Source organism: Gasterosteus aculeatus, chromosome 12 (genome assembly GCF_964276395.1).
Source record: "Gasterosteus aculeatus chromosome 12, fGasAcu3.hap1.1, whole genome shotgun sequence".
Taxonomy (NCBI): Eukaryota; Metazoa; Chordata; class Actinopteri; order Perciformes; family Gasterosteidae; genus Gasterosteus; species Gasterosteus aculeatus.
The window spans coordinates 22425383-22446692 of NC_135700.1; the positions used below are offsets into that span (position 1 = coordinate 22425383).

Here is a 21310-nt window from a genome sequence, read left to right on the forward strand (position 1 = left end):
CATGCATTTCTTTTCCATTTAAACCAAGTAACCAAAATGTTTACTTGTTGTTGTTGCCCTAAAGCAACGTATTTCCTATAAGAAATGTACATAAATAGAAGTCTGGGCTAACAAAATGTAATCTTGAAAAGCAAAAAAGTCAATGAGAGGTAATTCATCAAATTTGTTTATTGTGATAAACCACAGGTAACCGTCCCGACAACTCTCAAAAAGCCAGTATGCATTTGTGAAATAATTATTTAAAATTTGAAGTTCACAAATCAATCACCTTTCCCACCAATCCCACCTCAAAATATTAAAGGCTTCATAGTATTTCTTAAATAGCTGTCTGTGTGCTGCAGTTGCCGTTATCCCTTTTACTCGTCAATATATGGGAGCTTTTTTTTGGCTCCATATCCCGAGTGGCCCGGTCTGGCCGCCGCCTTCTCTTCTGATTGGACTTTTTTCTCCGGTGGACTCTCGGGCGCGTCCTTGGTGCCGCTCAGGGACACTGTAACGTCATGATATTTATATTTAGTTAGGTCATAACGTGCACAGTAATACAGGAGTACAATCACAGCCCGCTACAATTGTCACGTGCATATTCACTACGAGTCACTCCTTCAGCTTTCTGACTCACTTGGAGCTCTCGGCGCATCTTTCCCGCACTTGAGTGTGCTTTGAGCGAAGCACTCTGCCATCCAGGACAACACCTCTCCACAATATCTGACCTGTAGGCGACGCCAGAAAAGTGGGCTTATGCAAAGTCTCTCTGACGTGACTTACAAGTGAGTGATAAATGCAACACAATACGGGTTTGACGACCGAACATCTCCGACTTACCTGAGCATCCATGGATACCAGTCGCTTATCTTGGTCCTTGAACCCACTGACGATCTTCAGCAAGCTCTGAACCCTTGGACACACATGAAGAAAGGCTCCTGTCATCAGCGTCTGGGCCTCAAAAGTGAAGCCAGTGCAGCCGCGCCTTAAACCTGCATTCTTTCTAACGGCCATTAGGGGGCGACGACTGAAGTCTGATTTGTATAGAAGTCTATGAGAAAATGATTCAACTTCTCACTTGATTTATTCCCTCAGTGTAAACAAACAAGTTCATGGTCTCTGTTTCCAAGTCTTCTTGTTCGCAGCGCGATGTTTATTTAGTAAATGATGGTTAATTCAAAGGGAAACTGACCGTAAAGATTTGAGTTGTTAGTTGTGAACACGTGTTGTCTCTTCTGGGAGTTGTGCTTTTATTGTTTGTGTTCCCTTTTGGTCGATTAGAAAGTTTATTATACAACCGTAGCTCCACGATCTAATCATTCAAAAAAAGCTAAACGACGGCCCACAAACCGATCGATGACACCACGGTGACCACCTCCACCTCTCATGTACAGTCCACGGCACTGTCCTGTGGGCTGATCACAGATACCCTCACCGTATGAAAGGTCTCCAGATTTTTGGAAAAACAATTACTTTGAGGAAGTGCTCTTGAGTCTCTCCTCGCTGCTCTCCCAATGCTGGTGCTCCAGTTTGGCCAGGTAGTTCTCCTTCTGCACCGTCTCCCACGTTATCAGACGCTGGTCTAGACCCTCAGGCAGCTCCCTCTCTAGCAAACACACACACACACACACACACACAGGTAGTCCAATTACAAATCATGCACGGAGCACAGCCGGTCTTCCAGCATTTCACACCTAATTTAGCCTCATGAGTCACACTCAACTGTTTTCAAATGAATACGACCCGTCTTACCAAGATGCTCGTGCTTGGAGGCGGGCTTTTTGACCAGGCTGAGGAGGAGCTGAGAGAGGTGGCTGATGATGATGAAGGGCGGGGCCAGTGCCGGACGGCTGTGGTACTCCACGATCAGGTTGTACCTCTGGAACTTCCAGAAGATGTCTGCGTTGCCCTGCACCACCTGGAAGGTGTAGCTGCGCGAGAGCGGAGAAATAAAGACGTCAACGTCAGCCCGTGTCTGGAGCGCACGCGCGCGTGTCAGCGTCCGGCGGGCTTTTCCCCACCTGAACATGGCGATGAGCAGGTTGAGCAGCAGGACGTTGGTGACGAGAAGGAAAATGACCAGCAGCAGGATGACCAGCCAGTTGGCGTAGATGTTGGGACACGGGGGGCGCAGGCCCAGGATGATCTCCTCCGAGTCGTTGGTGCAGTTGATTTCGGGCATTCGAGCAGCTGCGCTCAGTTAAACGGAGACAATGAGATCAGAAGACACGAGGCCGGCAGTAAGCGCCGACCGATTGCATGCAACGATTCTAAACGAGTCACGCCGCATATTCAAAAAGTTGCTGTAATTTACCATCTATTTCCTCCAGGGGTATCTGGCCAAAAATGTGCAGGTAAGGGCGGTACAAGGCCCTGCGGAACACCCAGTCGATCCGGGGGTCGTTGGGGTGGAGAAGGGCCTGGGTGGCGACGCCGTACGCGATCATCCACACGCTCAGGAAGAAAAGGAAGAAGAAAACGTCCTTCATCTGTGAAGGGGGGGAAAAAAACGGCTTTATTGACTTTGTTACTGTACTCAAAGTCTCACTACGCTCTTGACATGGCGGATATTGCACCAATAATGTCGTTTATACTGCGATTAACGTAACCAGCGGCGGGCTGTTCGACTGAACAAACACCTTCTTTTATTCCTTCAACAGACTTCTTGAACAAGGTTGGCTTTGAGATAAGTGTGCATATCCAAAAACCCGTGGGCATCACTTAAAGGCCTCCCATTTTGTGCAGGGGAGCTTAAAGAGACTTAGAGAGTGTTTTGGAACATTAAAACCAGCCTTGTGTTGTCTCCCTTAAAAGGATCACATCTACGATGCTTTGTTTAGCTCACCATTCGTTCCACAATGATGATCTTGGGGCCCAGCTGCTTATGAATGGCAAAGATGTGGATGAGACGCAGAGTGAACACCATGAAGTCTATCGCCAGGACGGTCCGGCCCGCCTCATACGTGTCCTCAGCCATCCTGCCAACCCAACACAGGAAGAACTGTTTGCTTTACTCCCTCTTGCCTTTCAGTAATTCTTGTTGCTCGCTTGTTTTAATGCTCTATTCCAAGCCGCGGTGACAACAAACCGCGTCATTTTATGTTGAACGCTGCAGTTACCTGCACGAAACCCCGACCACAAAGAGCAAGATGGCGACCATGTCGCACTTGTTCCAGTTGTCTTCCACGTAGAGTTTGAACTTCTTCAAGATGCTCATCTCTTCGTCCGTGAAGAAGCTCTGTGTCAGAGAAGACGGTTCACGCATTACGGTAATTATTTGTACATTTTTGAAAAAAAAATCAAATCAAATTGAGTTCATGAGAAAACCAGATGTTTTCGTCTTTCAACACATCATAATGTGTGAGAAGCCTGAAGGTCCGGCTGTTCATGGCTCAATGAGGCTTTGACGTAGCCTTCAAAATCACACAATATGCCTTCGTCCTCCAAGTCACCCCTGCGAGGTCAGGAGGGAGTTGGCAGGTACAGAGTACTGCTGCTCTAGAAGCACATGCATGTCCTCCACGTTGCCAAGGCCTGTAAAATGTCTGCAGCACTTAAGAGTGTGAGGTCGGCTTCTCTCCTGTGGAACGAAAAGGGGAACCTGGAAGTGCATTCAGAGCGGCCCCCCGGCGGCTCTTAAGAACAAGATGTGGGAAGTGGAGGACGGCTGTGTGAGGCTCAGCTGTACTGCATATACACACATGTACACATACACCATATACATATACAATAATGTATATATATATATGTGTGTATACACATGTACATCCATGCATAAATACATGCGTGCTTACACATACATACATGCTTATGCACATTTGCACTCTCATGTTCTGTAAAGCAGATGAGCAACATCTCTGAGTGAGCACCCCGAAGAGCAAGAGGCTCTTAAGGAAGGTCAAAGAAGGTCAGCGTTCTAAAAAGAAATGAACGAATCCTTTAACATCCTACCGAGGAGCGTTTAATCCATTATTAAAGAATGCGAAGGATATGGCAACACAAACAAAGACGGCGACAAAATGGGAGAAATAAAACATGCTTGAGGCGTCTGTGGGGGACCTCGGGGATGTTTTAATTTCTATATTGAATCAACGGCTTTTCGCTCATGGACAGACAGTCCAATGTCCTCCAGCCCCCTCGGGGTTATCTTTGGTCTCTTTGTCGCCTCTCAGATTAATATTCTGCTCTCCTGCCGAGAGTATTGCTCCTCTTTGGACGCTTTCGCTGCAAAGGCCGTTCCATTGTGTGATAATGGATTTATTGATGCGCTGTGGGACGTTTTTGGATATTTCTTTTAATAACCCAGAACTTTGTCGCTGACCTGTTCGCCGCAATTTCTTTGTCTTTGTGGTCTTTTAAGAAGAGACTGGGAACATGTTTTTAACAAATGATGTGACTTCTGAAGGTAATTTATGCATTTAGGGAGTCGTGGCAAAAAGGGGTGAATAGATATGCACGTGACACTTTTCCCTTTTTTAATTGTCAGAAATCTTTGACCAATTTTGACAAACCGTTGTAAATATAAGGCATTAAATCTAAATCATTGAAATTCCAGGTTGTAATGCCCCAAAATGGAAAAATACCCCCAGGAGTCGCAACTCTACTTCTATTTGATCCGGTTTCATCGGGTTTAAGAAAATGAATTCATAACTAAGATATTTAAATAAAAGCTGTACTGAAAGTCAAGTCTTCCTTTGCTCTTTACTTGAGAGACTGAGAGCACATTAATCAAATGTCATTACTTTAATTGGTGTGTTCTTAATACTTGGAATTGATTAAATACTTAAATCTCTCCCAGGCTGACATCATACGGAGGCGATGGAATAATCTGCCAACGTCAACCATGAAACGGTGCGAGATCAGCTCATTGCAGCGATTCCCACTGATGGTCACGTGGGTATCCTCAACGAACGCGAAACAACGATGGGAGAACTCCGAATGTGGATTCTAAAAGCACACGGGGGAGTCTGGTTGCCGCGGCGATCACCTGTCGGAGTTCCTCCAGCACCAAGGTGAAGACCCAGAAGTAGAGCATTATCTCCGTGGGCCCGGGGCCGAGGGGCGGCGGCGGCCGGAAGTCCAGCAGGAGCACGTAGGTGAAGAGGAAGAGGAAGGCGAAGTACATGATGACGTTGCCGAGGAACACGGTGACGGCGGCGCTCCAGAAGCGGCGCCAGCGGCGGTGTAGGAACCGCCACCAGACGGAGGCGCAGCTCTGGGCCCCCTGGCCCTCAGGCGACGGGTCCCTTTGGAGACAGTTTTACTCATTTTTATTACGGTATAAGTGTTTCATCATGTTTTAGTGTGTGTATAACTTCCGCTTTGGGGGGCGATAACAGAAAATGTGACAGGTTTACTGTCGGTTCACATTGGATGAGATTGTGAATTTATGAAATAGAAGCAGTTTAACATCTAAAAAGACTTTTTCCGATTCTTTTTCATTGGAGTTGAAGTGCAAACTGACAAAGGGTCGTCGTCGTCGCTCAGCAGTAAAGCCTTCTCCGTGTCCAGACTGTCCAGCTCCACAAACTGCCCTTGGCTGAGCTTGTTGTCGAGTTCCTCGTCGCTGAGGAGCACGTTAGAGAGAGAGAGAGAGAGAGAGAGTCAGTCAGTGCACACAACAAAGGGACGCATGGCGCATCCACACGGCCCGAGGAGAAGCCCTTCGCTTCATCACCTGAACTTTATGAGGTTGGTCCAGATGAGCGGTGGAAAGAAGAAAGACGCCACCAGCTTGGAGATGCCCGTGTCCGTGGTCATCGCCCCCCACCAGATCTTCGTGAGGAGGGCCTGCCAGAAGCAGTCCAGATCCGTATCGTCGGTCATCAAGACATCAAGGAACTAACTCGGCATACGAGTGAAATTCGCCACCGGGGGGCGTCAGCCGCCTGAGAGTGTTTCTGCCCTTCAGTCTTGTGACTGAATCCACGGCAGCCATCGACAGGGAGTCATCCCAGCTGGTTAGCAGATGAATAATGCTTATTGCCCCCCCTCCCCTCTAGGAACCCTTTCATAAGACGAGCAAAACGTTTTCTTCTCTGCAGCTTTCTTGCTGCAGTCTGACGAGTCGCTTTCAGGAGATGGTCGTTCATGGGTCCATCCTCCATTCGTAACGGACCAATAAAAACACCCCCCCCCCCCCCACCCAAGACTGCGTGCACATTAACTGTCCTTTCACTGCTGACATGGAATACAGATGAACTCCGAATGTTGACTTTGTGAAGTCAAGGGCATCGGTCTTTGTAAAATGGAACAGATAATGGAGTCCAATGACGAGGCGAGTGAGATGACTTTAAAATACAGTATCAAAGGGCTCCCAATGCAAAGCTCAGGGCAATGGCCAATACTGCAAAGGTTGTGGGGACACGCCATGAAAATCCCAGTTTGTGAACAAACCAGGCCGATTTAGCTTCCGTTGTATGTACATCTGAGTACATTTGCCTACAGTCTGACTGGGGCACCGAAAGTGTTTTAGGTGAAGTGAAAAACAGGTATACTGCGACAGACAGAACACGCATGCAACAGGTTCAAATGCAAACTCAAAACAAAGGTACGAGCCAGAAAATCTAAAAGAGCACGCGTGCCCCCGTTACCTGAACTCCATCGTGGGCAAAGAAGGCTTTGGCGTCTGCCTCGGTGGCCAAGTTGAGGACCGTGGATTTGCTCCAGCAGTGAGTTCGTCTCACCAACAAGGCGTAAGCTCTGTCCTCGCTGTTGGAGTAGCACTCTCCAAAGACGTCTGCCACAAGCAGAAGAGCGGGTACAAAAGGGCAGGTGTTGCTTGAGGTCGGCCGCCTGGCCACCGCGGCGCAACGGTTCATGTACTCACCAAGGGCAAACTGCTCGTACTTCGCCTCCTTCATGCTGCGCGCAGACTCTGCCTCGGATTCCAGTCGCGCCATCTCTTTCAGAATCTTACAACCCGCCAGCGCTGCCGCAACTGCCTCGGGGCCCTGAAGGATTAAAAGAAAGCGGCGTCTCAGAAACCCGGGGTCTGAGAGACGGATCTGAGAAGTCTAGTCGAGAGTTTTGGAGAGCGTCAGGCTGCAGCACTTGCAAAAACCCGCGGGGTGTGTAATTCACCACTCAAATGATACGTTAGCCGCGCCGCGCTGCTCGAGTGAGCGTATTCGGAAGCACAGACGTCCTCCCCCTGCATTTACCACAGCGTTGGGAGGCACGGTGGCTGATCGTCTCCGCCTGTCAGTCTGAGCGAGAGAGGCACCTTGGATACGACCGAAGTGGTTTTGAGGTCATGAAAGAGAAGTCTCGAACTTAAAGGGCTTGGCCCGTTATTTCCCCTCATCGCTGTGAGTCACTATTCAGCTCATTATCACTAACAAACTAACCTTCTGGTCCACTGTGTAACTGTCTGCTGTTCTGCACCAATCAAGTCAAATTCCGTGTATGTCTGACATATTTTGGCAATAAATGGTTCCTGATGTGTGTTAACGAATGACTCATTCAGATGGTGGATGTGCCAAATAGTTCTTTGTGAATGTTGAGAAAAGCCACAGTTACCGCTTCATTCATGACAAAGGAGTCTTTCGTGGAGTCAAGACGAGCAGAACAAAGACAAAGGAGTCTTTCGTGGCAGTCTTCGGGGCGGCTGAATGCGGCGCCTTCTTCTGCTATTTTTAATAATGTGTTTGACCCCTTCACCCGTGCCTGTTCGAATCTCTTCCCGCAGATACTACAGGCCTCGGGCTAGATCTGCTCTCTATCGTAACCTCTCCTCTCTCTCCTATCCCACCCGCTCCTCACACGTCCAGCACCTCGTCACAGGAGGTCTCTGGAACTGCCAGTCAGCGACTCGCAAGGCTGACTTCATCTCCGGCTTTGCTATCCAGCAGTCACTCGACTTCCTCGCTCTGACCGAGACCTGGATCACACCCGAGAACACATCCACCCCAGCCGCTCTCTCCTCCGCCTTCTCCTTCAGCCACACTCCCAGGCCCACTGGTAGGGGTGGTGGCACAGGTCTACTCATTTCACCCAAATGGAGCTTTTCTCTCTACCCTCTACCACCATCCACCCCATTGTCCTTTGAATTCCATGCTGTAACAATCACTCACCCGGTACAATTAACCATCATTGTCCTCTACCGTCCGCCAGGCTCCTTAGGTCATTTTTTGGAAGAATTGGACATTCTCCTGTCTAATTTCCCCGAAAATGGTCCTCCGGTCATCCTCCTGGGTGACTTCAACATCCAGACAGAGAAGTCATCTGACCTCGTACACCTACTTTCTTCCTTCGCTCTGTCACTCACTCCCTCTCCTCCTACTCACAAAGCCGGCAATCACCTTGACTACATCTTTACTAGAAACTGCTCTACCACTAACCTCTCTGTAACTCCACTTCATGTGTCTGATCACTTCTTCATCTCTTACTCCCTTCCACTCTCTATAACTAACAAACCTCCTTCATTGACTAACTCTATACCGGCTCGTCGCAATATTCGCTCCCTCTCTCCCTCCTCGCTGGCATCCTCTGTTCTATCAGCTCTCCCTTCAACTGACTCCTTCTCACTCTTGCATCCGAACGCTGCTGCAGAGACTCTCCTCTCATCTCTTTCCTCCTCTCTAGACTCTCTCTGCCCTCTTACGACACGACGGACTGGCAAATCCCCTCCGGCTCCGTGGCTGTCTCAACCGGTCCGTGCCATGAGAGCCACCATGCGAGCGTCGGAAAGGAGATGGCGTAAATATAAACGACCTGACGACCTGCTTGAATTTCAATCTCTCCTCTCCTCGTTCTCTGCCTCTATCTCTGCTGCCAAAAGCTCTTTCTACCAGTCCAAAATCGAATCCTCATTCTCTAACCCCAAAAAACTCTTCTCGATCTTCTCCAATCTCCTCGAACCCCCTACCCCTCCTCCCCCCTCCACCCTTCTTCCGGGAGACTTTGTCAACTACTTCACCAAGAAAATAGCTGACATACGCTCCTCCTTCTCAAACCCACCACCTACTTCTCGCGTCCCACCGACCTCACCTCTTTCGCCCTCACTTCCCTCTTTCACCGCCCTCTCTCCTAACCAAATTCTTACCCTAGTAACCTCTGCCCGTCCGACCACCTGCCCTCTTGACCCCATTCCATCACATCTTCTACAATCTATCGCACCTGACCTTCTTCCGTTCCTTACCTTTCTCATCAACAACGCTCTGTTATCTGGCTGTTTTCCCAATTCTCTGAAGGAGGCAAGAGTCAACCCTCTCCTGAAGAAACCCACCCTCAACCCTTCTGAAGAAAACAACTACAGACCGGTCTCTCTTCTTCCCTTCTTGTCCAAAACCCTTGAACGTGCTATCTTTAATCAACTCTCCTCTTATCTCCACTGTAACAACCTCCTTGACCCCCACCAGTCAGGTTTCAAGGCAGGCCACTCTACAGAGACTGCTCTCCTTGCTGTCTCTGAGCAACTCCACACTGCTAGAGCCGCCTCTCTCTCCTCTGTCCTCATCCTTCTGGACCTCTCTGCTGCATTTGACACGGTCAACCACCAGATCCTTATTTCCTCCCTTCAAGAACTTGGTGTCACAGGCTCTGCTCTCTCCCTTCTCTCGTCCTACCTCGATGGCCGCACCTACCGGGTAACCTGGCGAGGATCTGTGTCGGAACCGTGTCCTCTTACTACTGGAGTTCCTCAGGGTTCCGTGCTGGGTCCCCTCCTGTTTTCGCTTTACACCAACTCTCTTGGCGCTGTCATTCGCTCGCATGGCTTCTCCTACCACAGCTATGCCGATGACACCCAACTAATTCTCTCCTTCCCTCGCTCGGACACCCAGGTGGCGGCTCGGATCTCTGCCTGTCTAACTGACATCTCTCAGTGGATGTCCGCCCACCATCTGAAAATCAACCCCGACAAGACTGAACTACTTCTCTTTCCCGGAAATGATTCGCTTACCCAGGACCTGACAGTCAACTTTGGAAACTCTGTGCTAACGCCCACTTCGACTGCTAAGAACCTCGGCGTCACACTCGACAACCAACTCTCCCTGACTCCCAACATCACTGCGACAACGCGATCCTGTAGATACACGCTCTACAACATCAGGAGAATACGTCCCCTTCTCACTCAGAAGGCAGCGCAGGTACTGATTCAGGCTCTTGTCATCTCCCGCCTGGACTACTGCAACTCCCTCCTGGCAGGTCTCCCTGCCACCGCCATTCGACCTCTGCAGCTCATTCAGAATGCAGCAGCTCGACTGGTCTTCAACCTTCCGAAATTCTCCCACACTACTCCACTCCTCCGCTCTCTTCACTGGCTACCGGTGGCCGCCCGCATCCAGTTCAAAACACTGGTGCTCACGTACCATGCTGTGAATGGATCGGGTCCAGCTTACATCCAGGACATGGTCAAACCCTACATCCCAACCCGCACTCTCCGCTCTGCATCTGCAAAACTACTCGTCCCTCCCTCACTGAGAGCAAAACACTCGACTAGGTCTCGACTCTTCGCTGTCCTTGCGCCGAAATGGTGGAACGCGCTCTCTGAAGACATCAGGACCGCAGAGAGCCTTCACATCTTCCGCCGCAAACTAAAGACACACCTCTTCAGACTCTACCTCGACTAAAGACTAACAAATTGCAGCACTTAAATTGTACTTGTGACGTCACTCATCTATAGCAAATTGTAAATTCGCTTATTTGAGGAAATTGCACTTTCTTGTTTCTTGTTCTCCTGAGTTTGTACCCTATGGTTGAATGCACTTATTGTACGTCGCTTTGGATAAAAGCGTCAGCTAAATGACATGTAATGTAATGTAATGTAATGTGAACCGTCTGCGTGTAGAGTTGAGGCAGTAAAGCCAGCAGGGTTACAGGAGACATGGCGCCCGTTAAGTTTGTTTAAAGCTCATCTTGTGAAACAACACGACTGGTTTCGTCTGTCATTCTACTTGGGAGGTTTTTGGCCAAAAAAACAACAACCCCTCAAGCGCTGGATACGAGACAGTCAGCTGCTGCAGCAGAAAGTCTCCGTTTCCAGCACGGATTAAGAAGCCCGCTGGTCTACTGAAAGAATCGGGAAGCAAATGATGAGGAAATCTAGGGCGCAGACGATGGTGCACTCTTATGCTCCTCGGATGGAAGTAATTCTCCTGGAATGGGTGTGTTCTTTGTGTGGGAGAATAAGTGTTTTATTGCTCAGAGCGTTTAACCACGGGGGGGCCGTCTCCGGGTTGGAAACCCATTTTGCAGAATATTCTGACATCACGTTGGTGCAGCACGCATTCGATTACTTCAGAGGAAGTTACCTGATATATTTAAAGGGTTGAAATAATCAGCAGAACATGCAGCCGCCTTTTTCTATTTTTCTTACGGTGAGTTGGATGAGTAAATAGATTTCCCTGTCAATGCATGTGAACCGTCTCCTAGTTTCAGATTCAAATATAAATGGGCCGGATAGCTGTTTTAAAAGGACTTTTCAGACTCTTTAAACCATTTTTTTTGGCGCCTTCCAGGTCAAAATGTGCACGAGGACAGAAGGAAGAAGCTGATATTTCATTTACAGAAAGATCTGCATTTTATGTTCTTGCATTATAGTAAATTATGTTTGCTTGTATCATACTGTGAATTTGGCGTTAACCTTTTAAAGGGGGAATATCAAGGAGAAACCGTTTCCCTGGTTGTGCACATACATTTTGGTGTAACAACACAAACCAGTGCGTCTTTTGTCCGATGACTTTTCGGCTCATTTGAATGTGCAAACAGCCGTTTGAGAGCCACCTCGGCCAAGGTGCCCCATATTTTTTTCTCACAAATTAATCAGAGCGCACTGGGCTTTTTTTAGGCGAGGGGGCTGAAGGAGACGGCGCTGGAAAGGAGCGTTTCTGACAGCGGCTGAATACAGAAAAACATGAACACCGCAGCATGTAAACAAGTTGAAATAAAAACTACCAAAGTGAAAATGAGCACAACAACACCTCGAAGAAGAAACCTTTATACAACTAACACGACTCACGTAAAAGAAGAGCAACATCCTGAAACAGACGGCTCTCCGTTTGAACCCTCCATATTCCTTAATTCATAAATGGGGGTATCTTGCGAGCATAAGTCAGCCTGCGAGGATAATTGTGATGCGGCTTTCACCGCGAGGGATACTTCAAACAATGAAATTAGGAATGCAGATATCCCAGTTAGAGTGTGAGAGGGGAAAAAAAAAAGAAAAAAAAAGATTTTCAGTCGGGGTTGTACACACACTCAGCGCAATTACCATCATTTCGAATAATGTTTGAACTGAGACGCAGGAAAAGGAGCACATGAGGGTGACCGCTTAGGAGATTACAATAATTGGTTCCCTCAGTTTTGGGAAGAGAAATTACTAAATGAAAGGTTCCCCCGAAGAGACGTTGAACCCATGGGAGACATTTTTATTGATTGGTGTCTTTTAAACCTATAATGGCTCATCAATCTCGCGTCGAGATGCGTTTCACCTCAACTCCATCAGGGGTTCAGATACGCCCGCATTACCCTCACAGCTCGCTGACTGAACCGCCCCGGGAAGTGGCACGACCTTCATTTGAATAACGTTCCTGCAGATAAGACGAGCTCTTTAGAAATATGCCGTTTTATCCGGGCCGGCATTTTCATACGGCGGGAGTGACCTGCTCCCCGCGCTGCCCCGGATCATCGCCCTTGTATATACACAAACCAGCCCGGGCGTTTGTTTAACTTTGCCAATGGCGGGCACATTTGGGCTCGTGCGGATTGATCCACACGGAGCCTGAGGTCGTACGAGCCGGCCGGCGAACCGAGCACAGGAGCTGACGACACTGACCATGGCCCAGAAGTAGTTGGCCATCTGCTGTCGGTTCTGAAGGACGGCCCAGAGGAAGAGGTCCCTCCAAGGATGTTCGCAGCGCTCCTCGGACTCCGCCATGTTCTTCTGGGTGTGGAACAGTCGGCCCTTCGCCGGCTTCTCCTGCAGCGCACACACTTTATTAAACCGGCAGCCGGGACGCAGCTTCAAGGGGGCGAGCAGTCATCACTCGGGTCACATGATCTACTGATCCGTGGTCGTTATTGCAAAATAAATAACTTCCGCTGCCTGGAAAAAAGTTCAGTTTCTAAGTGGTGGGTTGGTTCTGTGAACAGGAGATGTTAAATACATGAAACACGCTTCGCCGACAGACGCTGTGCCAAGGAGCAATTCGATATTAAGTCACGAACTGAGCTGTAATTTCTTTTCAACAGCTTGATACAGTGCTAACAACATACAGAGATGGATAATTAACTGCAAATACGGAGGGTATATTTAGATGAGATTGCCTATGAAAGCAGGGTGTGATCCGGCTCTTTCTATCTGTAATTATGGTGACAACTTACAGACATATGCAAACTCTGACGAGGCGGCAGAAACACTGCAGACATTGATTTTGAGACATCTCAAAATCAATGTAGGAGTACAATGTGGGAGGGAGATGCACGCTTCACTCACTGTGGGAACCCTTTGGTAAAAGCCTTTGCAGGAGTCGTGGAGGAAGTCTTTCAGAACTTTGGCGACCTCAAAGAGGGTGAAGCGGGGTTTCCTGTCGCCTTCGGGCGGATGGTGCCCGGGCGGCCCCGGCGTCCTTCCGGCTCCGAGCAGAAGCTGTTTCTCCTCGTACTTTTTGAGCAGCAGGTTGTGAAAGAGGCTCTTCTCCGACACGGACCAGTAGAGCTCCTGCAGACGGCCGTAGGTGAGGAACTCGCCCAGGTTCACGCCGTTGTCCACGAAGAGGCGCACAAAGTCGGGTTTGTCATTGATCAGCGCGTCCATCATCACCTCTTCAAGGTCGCACGCCTGCAAAGATGGAGCGTTTGTTAAAGGCTATTTTTCTAATGAGTCACTGGTTCCCTTCAGATTGATTGTAAATCAAGTAAATTAGATTAAGAATGGAAGACAAATGCAAAACACTATTTTAGCAACGCCAGCTGGAAAGGCTCAAAGGACGGGAACGAATCGATATATTCAACGATATTCACGCTCCACGATCCATATTTCTTGTTTTCGAGTGAAATGTCCTCTCAATTACTTTTTTTACCGATATGTGTTGGCAAACTACGCCGATGCAAAATGAAGCCATCATGGTGCCAAAAACTACAGTTCCTCAAATGACATATTGAGCGAGGCTCCAAAAGCAACGATATAAATACAATCGAAATAAACATGTTGGTACCAAAAAATGCTCTTGGTCTCTATAGCTTATATTCCTGTTTATGACAGTTTGTTTTATGTCTATATTTTACAGTCGGATAGCGTTAATTAGCAGATATTAGCAAGCTGATACAGTAAACTGTCACGGTGTGGTTCACGTCCTGTCTTATTTTGTAGTTTTCTGCTTGTCTCCCTGGGTAACTTCACTTCCTGCCTTGTCCTGTCATCCCCTGTAATTGTCTGATTGTTTCCACCTGGGTCCAATCACCGGCACCTCCCTAGTGTATTTAAGCCGTGTGTGTCTCTTGTGTTAATTGTGGCGTCATTCTGTCAGGGGATGCGGGGAAGGCAGGACTCAAATGCAGAGGTTAAAGCAAAAATACTTTAATAGTCAAAAAGCAAAAGGGCAAGGGGCAAAAACACACACAGGAACAGGGGGGGGAAAAAGGCGGGCAGGAACTCGGAACATCCAGGACGATAGACAATGACGCCACAAGTGACACAAGAGACACACACGGCTTAAATACACTAGGGAGGTGCCGGTGATTGGACCCAGGTGGAAACAATCAGACAATTACAGGGGATGACAGGACAAGGCAGGAAGTGAAGTTACCCAGGGAGACAAGCAGAAAACTACAAAATAAGACAGGACTATGTAAAGTGTATTAGAAGTCTCACTACTAGTGTGGCCTCCCTGCTTGTGTGGTTCTTTAATTGATGATCAAGCCAAACGACGATGTAAAAAGGTTTGATTACCAACTTCTCCTCACGGGTCAACTCACCTTCCACTCCACATCTCCATTAAAGATGTCACTCTTGGCGATGTCCACCCGGTTCCAGGCCACGGCCAGCTTCAGCTCGTCCAGGAAGTCTTGTGCTTCCTGACTTTGGCTCTTACAAGCTGACACACACAACATGCAAGATTCACAACATATGAAGAGCTCAAAATGTCCCCCATCTCTCTCTCTCTCTCTCTCTCTCTTTCTCTCCATGCAGCTGTGAAGTTGAAAACACTTCCCGTATCTCAACCACACATCTCTCTCCAGCTGCTTTACCCTTGACCAGAGCTTTGAGGATGACCGTGTCCAGCTCGGAGCTCTCCTGTTCGGGGTCGTGGACGGTCAGCAGATGCCCGTGATCAAGGATCCTCTGAATCTGATTGGAAGGGAGACGGTCCGTTACAACTTAATGCAAAAACAAACACAACTTATCAGCGCCCCATCTCCCCCCTCACATTCCCATCTTAAATTAGGTCATCAAAAGGCACATTTTGGAGATACGGATGAAAATCCCAACCCTCCCCTGGTGTGCCCCATTTTCCCGGCTCTCACCAGCTTGACCCAGTTCCTGACGTCCGTGCCGTGGTGGGCGTTCGGAAAGGTGTCCAGCAGCAGCTCGCGAACGGCGTCCTCGTCCCAGCAGCCTCGGTTCATCAGCGTGACCAGCATGTCGGCCACGCCCCCCGAGCCGGCCAGGATCAGCCACGGCGTGGAGTTGCCGATTCCTTTGTGCATCCTCTGCAAACAGGAACACACACACACAGCTCTCACAAACCGGAGAACTTCTCCAGCGAGCACGAACAAAGGCTCTTATCGGTCGGGCGGCGCGGCGTGAACGCAGTTGTGCGTCTGTTTGTGCACATTTCGAGCCCGAGAGATTAGTTTTGTGAAAACAGAATTGATTCCTCCGGCTGGCTTTGGGACCGAGACTTCAGGAGGTGGCACAAACCAGAATTTGATTCGGAGCCTAATTCCTAAGCCGCTGCTTGATTGTGCAACATTCAGAAAGGCCTGTTGGTTGATCCCGTCTTTGAAGCTGGCGAGCAACGAACCAGCAGCACAGTCAAACGAAGCTCACCTTCAGGATTTTGGGCTCCCCGTGGACCAGGAAACACAGGACAGGGATCTCGAAACTGCCTGCCCCTGAATGCACCGCAGAAGAGCAGATTTGGAGAAACATCAAATTACTGCATCCCTTTGCATTCTGCGCACATCTGCATTCGCTCTCAAAGGCAAATAATAACTGACTAATATTTTATTCAGTGTTATTTGGCTCCTTTGAGAAAGAAAAAAAGAAAGCACACGGGGCACTATTTACATTTATAAACTAGAATATTTTTTTAAATGTACAAATATTTTCTGACCTCCACTTTGGATTGCGGCTTAAATCCTGCGATGCAGCAGCAGGTATCTGCTTTAGCTAACTGGTGTTTTAAAGTATGGGAGTCTGCTCATGTACAGTTTCTTTATTTTATTTGATATATTTACTCCTTTTACACACTTGTGCCATATGATATTACGGCGAGCCATATAAAAAGGTCTTAAAAGACGAAGCTGGCACCAAAGCACTACAGAGAAATACTGCATTTATCATCTAAATAAAACGAGTACTCCTACTTTCAATATTTAATGGGATTTTACAGTTTTTATTATTTATAAATGCAAAAAGTAAAGTTCAATAATTGGATTTCTGGTGTTGTCGCGGAGGGTTGTCGTGACGCGACGGCGGCTTCACCTCCGTATCCGGTGCGCTGGAGAGAGATGTGTTTGAGCAGCTTCACCCTCATCTCGCTGGTGGCTCCTGGTCTGTCGGGATCCTCCTCCACCAGCACAAAGTGGGAGTGGTTGCTGTCCAGCGAGTACACCGACCCGTGAGGCAAGTCCTGGGGCTCGTACACCGCAGGCTCCTCCACCTTGATGAATGCGAGAGGACAGCGTGAGAGCCCTGCGGCCGGTTTCGCTTCCCGTTCGCCCTTCGTGCTGTCTGTGCACCGGCAGCAACCTTGGGATAGTTGCTGGCGAGCGCCTCCCGGTTGTGGATCATGTTCCACGGCGCGATGCCGATGGCCACGACGCGGACTTTGGAGGAGGTGCTGGCCAACGAGTGATCTCTCACCGCCTGGCCCAAGTGTTTGGTGATGCCAAAGCGGAGGCCGTTGGTCAGGATCCACGCGCCTGGAGAGCACACGAGCAGTTGCATTTAAATGTCTGGTCATGTTTTGTGCACGTTGGAAGGGAGGTCGACGTCCTGCTGCGCGTCAAGTTGTGGATTCCAAGCTGGTTTAAAGATTATGCAGGTTAAGTTACTACTGAAACGGAATAGTGCAAATTAAAACAACATGAAAATAACTTCCAACATCTAAACGAAAGACAAGATTTGCTCTCAGTGTTTGTTGGTGTTTTGTGCCAGTCAACAACATCTCCATCAATGACCGTCCATTTGCCCACTGATCATCACCTGTGCTCTGTGCGGCCTTCACGAGTCCTTTCCTCAGAATGTCCCTGAGCCAAGGCTTCATCTGAGTCATTTCGTCTCCGCCCACCAGCGCCACCACCAGGTGTGGGGGAGCGAGGCCCCACTCCATCAGCATCTGGTAGATCAGCACCGGGTCTGTATCGCTGCGCACCCTCACGAACTGGAAATAAAGACGAGTCAACGAGTTATCAGAGACGAAACGGTGTGTTCTGCAAACTCGAACGTGGCAACTTTTTGGTTGGTTTCACCTTTCCTCTCGTCTTCGTAGCGCCAACGAAGTTGATGTCGCCCACCCTTCCGGATGCCCAGTGGCTCTTCTCCTTCATCCTGCCGGCGAGGCCTCTGGCGACCTTCTGCAGAGCCTCATCCACTGTGGTGCAGCAGGAGCAGCCCAGCAGGACACTGGGAGAAAGATCCGTGTGTTCATGACCTCTGACCTCCTGCTCATAGCGTGGCAATCATATGCATTTGACTTCAAATGTCGAGGTTTTCCTAAATAGAAAGGTTTAACCTGTCCTGTTATCGTTATAGCTCAGTGATAAATTGTAAAACAACATTCGGAGCAGCAAACATATACGAGCAGAGGCCAGAAGAGCCTGTAAGTGCATGTTAGTGCATGAGAGTGCATGAGAGTGCATGAGAGCGCGCTCCTCCGGTCAGCTGGCAGCGGACGCTTTGTGCTGCACTCACGCAGTCAAAGCCGATAACGCCATCGTGACTAACGGCTCGGGTACAGAAATGTAGCACGCGGCTTGCATAGTTAGCGCGTTCAGCGAGCCGCTGCCGGTTGAAAGCAATAGAAGTACTTAGTACTTAGTACTGAGTACCTCATTCAGCACTGAACTTTGTTGTCTAATAGTCTGTGTGAGCACCTTGTGAGTATTGTAAAAAAAAAAAAAAAGTCCTTGTATTCCTTGTATCTTAAAGCTGATTTCGGATTTAATGGCCCGGAACAAGTGGTCCTTTTATTCCTGCCGAGGGGAGTGTGTTCTGCCTCCTTGTTTGGGCTTTAAACAAATTACACATTCATGCAGAGTCTATTTTTTTTTTGCTTTACCATAAAAGGCAAGAAACATATTTGAATGATCACAATCACTGGTAGTGATTGGTTATTTTGATGTGCCATGTTTGACACAGAATCAGACATAACTCACTGCACCAGAACCCTCGTGTTTGTTCCCTCCAGCATCCACGACGGAAGCAAAGGGTTTATCAAAATCACAAAAGTATAACCATGTGTTCTGATCTGATTCTGATCTGACTGCCCGAACATGATCTGATGGGAGAACTCTTCATCTCGAACACCACGGTGATCCGGTTCAGATTAGAGCTTTGGGAGGGGACACCTGTCTCACACACACCTGTGCTCCTCCGACCACTCCAGCAGGTCCCCACATCGAGGACATCGGGTCCGTGGCCGCAGCGTCCCCTGCAAACAAACACACCCCCCCCCCCCCTATAAGTCCCCCTCTCTCCTCACAGAGGGGAAAGGCTCCTACAAACACTTCTGGTCAATGCAAATCTGGCAGAATTTTCATCCTCGCTTGGTATGCAAAACGCTTCCTGCCTAATGCCCGAACTAGGAATTCACAAAACATTGTCAGTCATCCACATGAAACCGAGGAAAACTGGGCCACAACACGGTCGGCAGAATCGCTGGAAAAAACGGCCTTGTTGAATGTTTTGTCAATTGCCGTTTGGTCAAAAGTGCTTATTTCCATCGAGCCCTGCGGAGGAGCATTTGACAGTGCGACCCGGGTCGTATTCGGTCGTTGTTTTACATTAAAATGCAGTTTATCTGTGAATGCTTGTTTGCAAAGACTGACGCTGAGTTCAGGAAGGAAAGTCATTCGTTATTAATAGAGATCCGTTTGCCTGAGTGAACGCAGACTTTCATCAGCCGGCCTCGTTTGCTTGTTTGAGAGGAATGATTCCAACAAAAAAAAAAAAAAAAATGCACTAGCGCATTTTTCTTTGACAAAGCGCCGGCATGCGGAGGAACAGTGTCTTAATAGAATTGCGGTGCGACGGTTAACACACACACACACACACAGTGAGAGTGAATTCATGGCGAGCCATCTGTTCTGATGTAAGTGAGCAGCTTGTTGTGGGGGCCTTCATTTGACTACAGGTCTGGATCTGCGAGGGAAACTTTCTATCGGATATGCAAACAGGACGATTTGCATGCAAAGGTTCGGACACACCCACACACACACACACACACACACACACACACGCTCCTTGATGACCAACAGTGGACCGTCTCACCACTGCAAAGCAGTATGGTCCTGAGTTTTTGGTCATTTTATCATGCAGAAATATCTCTGCAACGGTATTTTCATTTAAAAAAAAGAAATCAAACCTGCAAAAATCGAAATAACTCAGCTGCATGCACCAATGGACTCACTCGCACACTCCCTCTCTACATCTTGCTTGAAGTCTGGCTTAATGAACTTGTCCTTTCTCTAGCAGACGAGATGATGATCTGGGATGTCCTAATCGATTTACAGCAGGCACACAGCTTCCTTCTAGGAGAGCATTCGTGTATTTGTCGATGCCCAGAAGCCCCTTTCTCACTCACCAAAACCTCTATTAAAATGGAACGTGCCCACGAGCGAAAAAAGCAATACTCTCTTTCAAAATCAATATTCAGTTTTTCAATGTCAACATTTCCCGGCATCCGAAGTAGAATTATCGTGGGAAGAAACTGAATCTTTCACTTTAATAAACCAAAGGAGATAAGACGTTGCACATAGGAAAAGGATAGCTGGGGGAAGAAAAGTGGGAAAAAAAAGACTGTAGGTCATTATGGCGAAGAAGGAAACTATGCAACCCACAACTTCTGCTTCATCCTCAAAGTCACTCTTTATATTTACATCCTCCAGATATGCCCAACGAACTATTTTCTATTATACGACACTCAAACCACGGAGTGGTTGTTCTGCCTTTGCCGCCCTTGACGCACACAGCGTGAGCTGGATGGGAGTCTCGTGCGTTGGAGGGGTTTGGCCTCGGTGCACCGACATTACGCCCGTTAACCGTGAATAATCTTTCCTTTGGCAGATGCGGTGAATGAATGAAAGACAGTCCGTACTCACCAGAGGTGTTCCTTCACTCTCCTGCATGACTCAAATGAAGGTTCCAACCGTCCGCCCGCTGAAACACACCTGACAGGTGATGAGTTTTTTTTCTTTTTTTTTTTTCTTTCCTACCTGGGCAGAGCAGGAAGTTGTGCAAGGGTGAGGTTTCCCTTTGTTTTATTCCGACCAACCCCCCCCCCGGGCTGTGCTGTGCGCCGCCGCTTTGCATGTCTCTCATTGCTTTACTGCGTCTATTTATTTTACATTTTAGGATCCATGTTTGTGAGTGAGTGCAACATTTTAGAACAGATCAACATGTAAAACAAAAATTGTTTCCTGCCTCTCATTTTCACTTCCTGCCCTGGTGGTTCCTCCTGTGTCCAACCACCTGCACCGTCCCAGCGTATCTAACCACGCGTGGCCCTTGTCCGTGGACGGTTCATTCCGTCAGTATAGTGTTAGATGGATGTCAGATCCTTGTGATCCATCGTGACCGGTTGGTTAAAGTAGCTCGACGATGGAAGCAGTGACGTGTGAAAGGTTGCGGCTCATTTCGCCAAACATGTGTTCGCAATATTATTTCTAGCATAAACAAGTCCAATAAAGTGAGTGACAACAGGCCCTTTGAAGGACTTTAAAAAAAGAGGCTTTAATCAAGGAGTAATTACGATGTAATTAGCATACAGTCGTGGGTTTAATTGTGTTTCTAAAGCTATTGCGAAAATGATGACCACCCTAATCTGCAGGGGACCCTCTTCTCTTAGCAAAACCAATTAAAAAGGACTTAATTAATCTTATCTTGACCTACATGTAGCTTAAACTAAAACTCATTGAAGACCCGACAGGACCTCATTTT

General features: G+C 48.3%; 1 protein-coding gene across 1 annotated transcript; it reads right to left on the reverse strand.

Annotated features, from left to right (window-relative positions):
• Positions 1-150: 150 nt before the first annotated feature.
• trpm5 (transient receptor potential cation channel, subfamily M, member 5) lies at positions 151-20594 on the reverse strand. Its single transcript, XM_040200735.2, has 26 exons — positions 20473-20594; positions 18736-18803; positions 17623-17776; positions 17357-17534; positions 16901-17073; positions 16634-16811; positions 15977-16041; positions 15451-15636; positions 15175-15274; positions 14902-15020; positions 13421-13765; positions 12761-12904; positions 6812-6935; positions 6576-6721; positions 5660-5772; positions 5447-5548; positions 4970-5228; positions 3102-3220; positions 2828-2960; positions 2297-2471; positions 2004-2172; positions 1735-1913; positions 1456-1588; positions 823-895; positions 620-710; positions 151-490 (listed from the first exon to the last, which is right to left on the reverse strand). Exons 1-26 carry the CDS (start codon positions 20497-20499, stop codon positions 357-359), a joined length of 3687 nt encoding a protein of 1228 aa, XP_040056669.2. The 5' UTR covers positions 20500-20594; the 3' UTR covers positions 151-356.
• Positions 20595-21310: the final 716 nt, after the last annotated feature.